The sequence below is a fragment of the Penaeus japonicus genome, unplaced genomic scaffold (assembly GCF_977035675.1).
Source record: "Penaeus japonicus unplaced genomic scaffold, GWHDUDI00000001_assembly GWHDUDI00000020, whole genome shotgun sequence".
NCBI lineage: Eukaryota > Metazoa > Arthropoda > Malacostraca > Decapoda > Penaeidae > Penaeus > Penaeus japonicus.
Window position 1 is genome coordinate 24,572,366 of NW_028234422.1, and position 6,000 is coordinate 24,578,365.

A 6,000-nucleotide genomic window follows, 5' to 3' on the forward strand; every position below is an offset into this window, starting at 1 on the left:
GAGGGCTGATTGGCTGACCGGATTGTTGTCATCTGAAGCTCGACACTGATTGGTTGATCGGCAAAGGACACGGCTCTTCTGCTAAATAATTATTTCTTCTTTTCTTCACCTGCTATCGTTTTTATCTTTTTTCTATATCATGGGCCACATGTTATACTACAAGGCTTTATGCTTTAGCGTGTTCTCGTAGAAATTATCCAAGGTTCGAATCACATGCACGAAGAGAGAGTGGAACAACATTAGTCTTGCAATAAATCACTCTGATGATAAGTTATTTTCCCAAATAAATGGACGTCATGTAATTATGTCACGCGAAAATTTGGAGATTAATATATCCAACCGGCTAACTAGAAAACTAACATCAAAATCGCTCCTGCATTAAACTTTATGCACGGTTCTAGAGAGTGGTAGATAATTATGAAAAATAAGTGTACTAATATAACCAGAAAGTCTAATTTACAGACGGACAATGCAATCAATTAAACCGCCTTGTTTCTCGTCATCAACTCGCCACTGATACAATTAGCGCGAGACAAATGGTGGTTAAGAAAGCGCAGAAGAGGCACTCGAGGCGGCCGCCACGTATTGAATGGCTCTTCGGCTGAGCAGAATCGGCTCTCTGGCTGTCAGTGGATGAGTGTCTGGCCTGGAGTGTGGATGTATTGTGACGTTCTCCCTGCTTTTGTGAGTTATTGAGTTGTGCAGCATGTATTTTTGCTCGGAGGGTCGTCATGGGTTGTGTCGAAAGCAAAAAAGTGGTGGAGAATGTATCTAGCAGTGATATCAAGACTGTGTGTCACCTCGAGGATGTGTTTGGCGACGAGAAGTGTCGGAGTGAAGGGCTTTCCGAAACCGAAGTCAAGTGCGAACTTAGGGTTGACGATGGCAACAACCTTGCAGAGAAGATCAAGCTTGAAAGACTGAATAAGAGTAACAAGTTTAAAACGAAATACGACCCGCGTATCACGGCCAAATATGACATCAAGGCCCTCATAGGCAAGGGAACGTTTAGCAAAGTGGTTCGGGTTGAAAACAGACTCACCAAACAACCTTATGCCATAAAGATAATCGAGTCCAAGGAAGGAAGGGAAGCATTCGAGGCCGAACTAGCGATATTAAGGCGTGTGAAGTGCCCCTACATAATACAATTAGTCGAAGTGTTTGAAAGTGTGGATAAGATATACATGGTGATGGAACTTGCCACGGGGGGAGACCTCTTTGATAAAATCATGACCAAAGGACCTTTCTCGGAGAGGGATGCTGTCAAGGTCCTGAAGATGGTGCTAGAGGGTGTGAAGTACTTGCACAATCTAGGAATCACCCATAGAGATCTGAAGCCCGATAACTTATTATATTATCACCCGGGAACGGACTCCAGACTCATGATCACAGACTTCGGGCTGGCCCACACCAGGAGGTACGTAAAGTCTGGAGACAGATCTGCATGAACCACATGTCTTGGTGATACTCTGTAAGCGTTAATTAGATTGAATGTTCATATACCAGTAATTTCAATTTATATTATAATATATATTATAATTCATATATTCAATTTATATTATAATTGAATTAGTAATTTCAAGCATTCATGTTTCGTTTGTTATGCTAATATTAGGGAAACGGGTTTGACACTTCAACGATTATTGTTGTAAATTTTCTCTAAGGGAAATTAGGAAATAAACGCCGGTATTATGAATACATATGTATATACGTGATTGTTTGTGCGTGCGGGAGTTTGTGTGCTGTGTTGATGGGTGTGTGGTAAAAATACGAGGGTATTAGACAAACTTTAAAGTTTGTATTAGAAATATGAACAAGGCATTTTCATTGAGATTAAATCTAATACCTTTGATTTCTGAAGTGTAGCCTATAGTGCTCGTTCTGTTGTGTTTAAGGTCAAGCAATTCTCGTTTCCATGTCCGTAGCACCTGTTTATTTTTGTAAACAGCATTAGATTCGTTTGCTATTTGTTGCAAGTATAAAAGTGAAAGGATGATCTATAGTTTGGAACTCCCTGAATATAGGTATAATATAACCCATAGACAATGTGAACAATTGTAGATTCAGGTTGTTACATTATTTTTTTCGATTTATTGCATTTTAAAATAGTGATGAATATAGGTCGTACACTATGGTAGGCATTTTTCATGCATATTAATTTGCTAGGTATAGATTTGCCTACTTTTTTTTATTTTGTTACTAGGACGCTCTCTCGTGTATATATATATATATATATATATATATATATATATATATATATATATATATATATATATATATATATATATATATATATAATGTGTGTGTATTGTAAATGCGCACCGGAAGTTGGCCTAATCATTATGTGCATATTGTGCAATGTTCTTAATTTCATTCGTCTAAAACAGCTAAACGAAAATGACAGAAATGTTAAAAGAATTTTGAATATATTTTTAAACATATGCCTATGTTCGATCTTGAAAAAAATAATGCAAAACTTGTGCTGTATTGATTGGCCGCAAATGATGCGGAATGTCTCGATGAGGGTGCGAGCAACTTCCGGAGAGAGAAATAACATCGGAATCTGTGAGCTCCAAAATTTAGATATTTATAGTAAGGTTATCCGAGAACTTATCACTACTGAATGATGCATGTTTTTTGGGAAAGCGCTTGACTATCGTTCGAATGCAACTATCACCAGCCAGATTTTTTTCAGTCTGCTTTCTCCGTGAAATAACTTTTACATGTTCCAATAACCAGCTCATTTAATATCAGTAGGTTTGTTACATGTATGAGAACACACGTGTGTGTTGATAATCATTGTGATAGGTTTATCTTATGGTATTTAGAAGGTATCTTGTTAGATTCGTGCAGTTTTTGACCTATTAGACCAGTAATAAGGTTAGGTCATTGAGCTTGAAAAAGCAATGTATTGCACACTATTCACCTTCGGGCCAAGGAGGACATAGATCTATCAAGCAGCTGCCGCCCCGCGTACTCAACCCTCGACAGAGAGGAATGGCCAACCTCCTTCCAGATGCAATATGCGTAGCAGCTGGTTCATTCCTTTGAGTTTCATTGTTGCTGCGATTCCAAGTACGAGTGGAATGCACGATCATAGAAAAAAAATAGCACCCAGTTTCTATTTTTTTAGTTATTTTATTTTTATTTTATTTATTTATTTATTATTATTATTTTTTTATTATTTTTTTTGCTTCTCCGTTGCACATGACCGTGACCTTTACCTTGGTGCAGTCACGCAGGAACTACTACATTTCCCTCAAGATGAAGTCTAAAGTCTACCCTTCGCCAACCATGCGGGAAAACCTGGACCCCCACTCTTGGTTTAATCTTTTGACGCGAAGCCTTGTATCACTGGTATCTTATCTCAGAGCGAAGGTCTTTGGCTTTCTGCAGAAATCTTCAGCTCATCTGTGCAACATTGCTGTAAGCAACTTAAAAGCCCTTTCGTGTGAGTCACGGGGCTTAAAATCTTAGTCGTTGAACAGGTCATAGCTACAGGTCGCGAGCTTGTGGTCAGTGGGTCGCCACGTCTCCTTAGGAAATTATATGAAGTCAATAGATTGATAAATAATGTAAGTGAAATTAGATAAAAAACAACACATTAATATAATATACAAAAACAACCTCTCTTCCTCCTTCCCTCCCACCCCTCTCTCTCTCTCTCTCTCTCTCTCTCTCTCTCTCTCTCTCTCTCTCTCTCTCTCTCTCTCTCCCTCTCCTCTCTCTCTCTCTCTCTCCCTCTCTCCCTCCCTCCCTCCCTCCTCTCCCTCCCTCCCTCCCTCTCTCTCTCTCTCTCTCTCTCTCCTCTCTCCTCTCCCTCTCTCCTCTCTCTCTCTCCTCTCTCTCTCTCTCTCTCTCTCTCTCTCTCTCTCTCTCCCTCTCCCTCTCCCTCTCCCTCTCCCTCTCCCTCTCCCTCTCTGTCTCATCACCCAATGAGCTCGGTAAATTTCACACAAAAAAAAACTAGCGCCGCAACTCGGTACGCCATTATAAACTGCCTATGACACCTAAGCTCAAGCCAACCTCGGAGGAGCCATCCCGCTTCAGTCCAGATTAGAGCACACGATTTTGGTCGCCAAGGTCTCCCCTCCCCCCTCGGGGAAAGGGTTTAAGGGAAGTGATCCCATTATTCTAGACACAAAAAGGAATCCAACCGTCATTCACAGACTAGGATACAGGTGTTCTTGAGAGCTAGCCGAAGGACTATCCGAGCCTGCCAACACTGCAACACCCGTCACGGAGCGAGCCCTACATTACCTACTGTCCTGTCCAGTGCCCCGACATATCCGGTTGCATAGAGCACCTCCGAGATATCGATCGGATAGACATAGCTAGACTTTTTGTCATGAAACTCTTGACCACGTCTTTACTACACAAACAACGACGTCACTTCATCAATACCCTTGCCTTGCTAACATGATAGGCAGTGCTCTACTGTCTCTCTCTTTTCAGTGAAGATGTACGCGCCTCACACAACTGCCCCAGCAATACCCCCATGGACCTCCTTTAACGCGAATGGGTTAAGTCTTGCAACCACCTACGGGTAGTTTAGCGAAACCCATTCTATATGGAGACGCTAAGCTTTAAAAAATGCTCACGCTTGTAGTGCCAGACGCTCTTCTGATTCCTGGTCTATTCGTGAGAACTAATGGTCTGTCCGATGTGCGGCATTGATTAGACCAGACTTGAGCACGCTGACATTGCGAGGTACAAGGGTTTCATCCCCAATCACACTGAATTCCTCTTCTGATTGGCTTCGTCGCCCTTTTCCCTCTCGGGTTGTTCACCTTTAGGGGAAGAACTTTTCTCGTGTGAACAATTACAGAACATCTAGGCTATGGTGACCTTTAACCCTAGAACAGCGGTGCGTAGATTCATTAAAAGACTCATTGCTGTCAGTGAAGCATTACTACATTTCATACTGTTTGTGATAGTTCATCATACTTCAAAATCCGTTAACTAGAAAGCACCTGTTGTAACCGGCAACGGCATTAAATGTATTACGTTATTCGAGAGGTTTCTTTTTCCTGGCGTTTCTAAACCTCTTTAGGGGATTCATGCTTTGCGGTATCATTGTTAGACAAAATATCAAGAGTTTAGAAGGTTATGAACATTAAACATCGTGTTTTTACCCGTTGGCGGCCGGACGTGCATGTATTACACATACTGTACATAGTTCCAGTGAGGAGTCTGTAAGTAGGCCTACCTTACCCCGCATGTTTACCCCATACCGTATTTCGGGGGAAGTTTGTATTTTTTATGCTAATAATTGTTATTAACGTTGTTACATCAAAAACAATAGTGATAATGACGTTAGTAACGATAATGATGGCAATAGAGATAAAACTTATGTAGTATTCTGTTTTATAATGAGCGTATATGTGTAATGAAAACCTACACACTTAAGATATAAAGCACATGATAAGATACTTCTTGAAGTACCTTTGATATAGGCCTATACCCACGCACAAGGTATACCCGCGCGAACACACGCACGCACGCACGCACACATGCACGCACGCACGCACACACGCACGCACGCACGCACGCACGCACACATGCACGCACGCACGCACGCACACATGCACGCACGCACGCACGCACACATGCACGCACGCACGCACGCACGCACGCACGCACACATGCACGCACACACACACACACACACACACACACACACACACACACACACACACACACACACACACACACACACACACACACACACACACACACACATACACACATACAATATACTTAGCCCAATTCGACATTTAAATGTCTGTATGAGTTGTCCTAGGTATATAAAATCGTTCACTGTTTCAAACACTTGTATTGGCTGAAGTTGAGGTCTTTAGTCTTTTTCTTGTTCATCTTAGTCCAAGCTTCAAACTTCCCCTTATTCAAATGGGTTACTGATTGTTGTAGTTCATTTGTTGACTCGCTGAAGTGAACAGTGTCTGTCAATCTTAGATTTTTAAAATGTTCGTCCTTAAC

General features: G+C 41.5%; 1 protein-coding gene across 2 annotated transcripts in view; it reads left to right on the forward strand.

Moving 5' to 3' along the window:
• Positions 1 to 550: 550 nt before the first annotated feature.
• The window catches only part of LOC122259476 (serine/threonine-protein kinase H1 homolog), a 59,448-nt gene continuing 53,998 nt past the window's right edge, over positions 551 to 6,000 (forward strand). The window contains exon 1 of one of the 2 annotated variants that reach the window (XM_043026271.2): positions 551 to 1,417. In XM_043026271.2, the coding sequence (XP_042882205.2) occupies positions 732 to 1,417 (686 nt within the window). In that variant the 5' untranslated portion in view covers positions 551 to 731. The remainder of the gene's footprint in view (positions 1,418 to 6,000) is intronic. The other variant, XM_043026272.2, reaches the window with a different exon arrangement.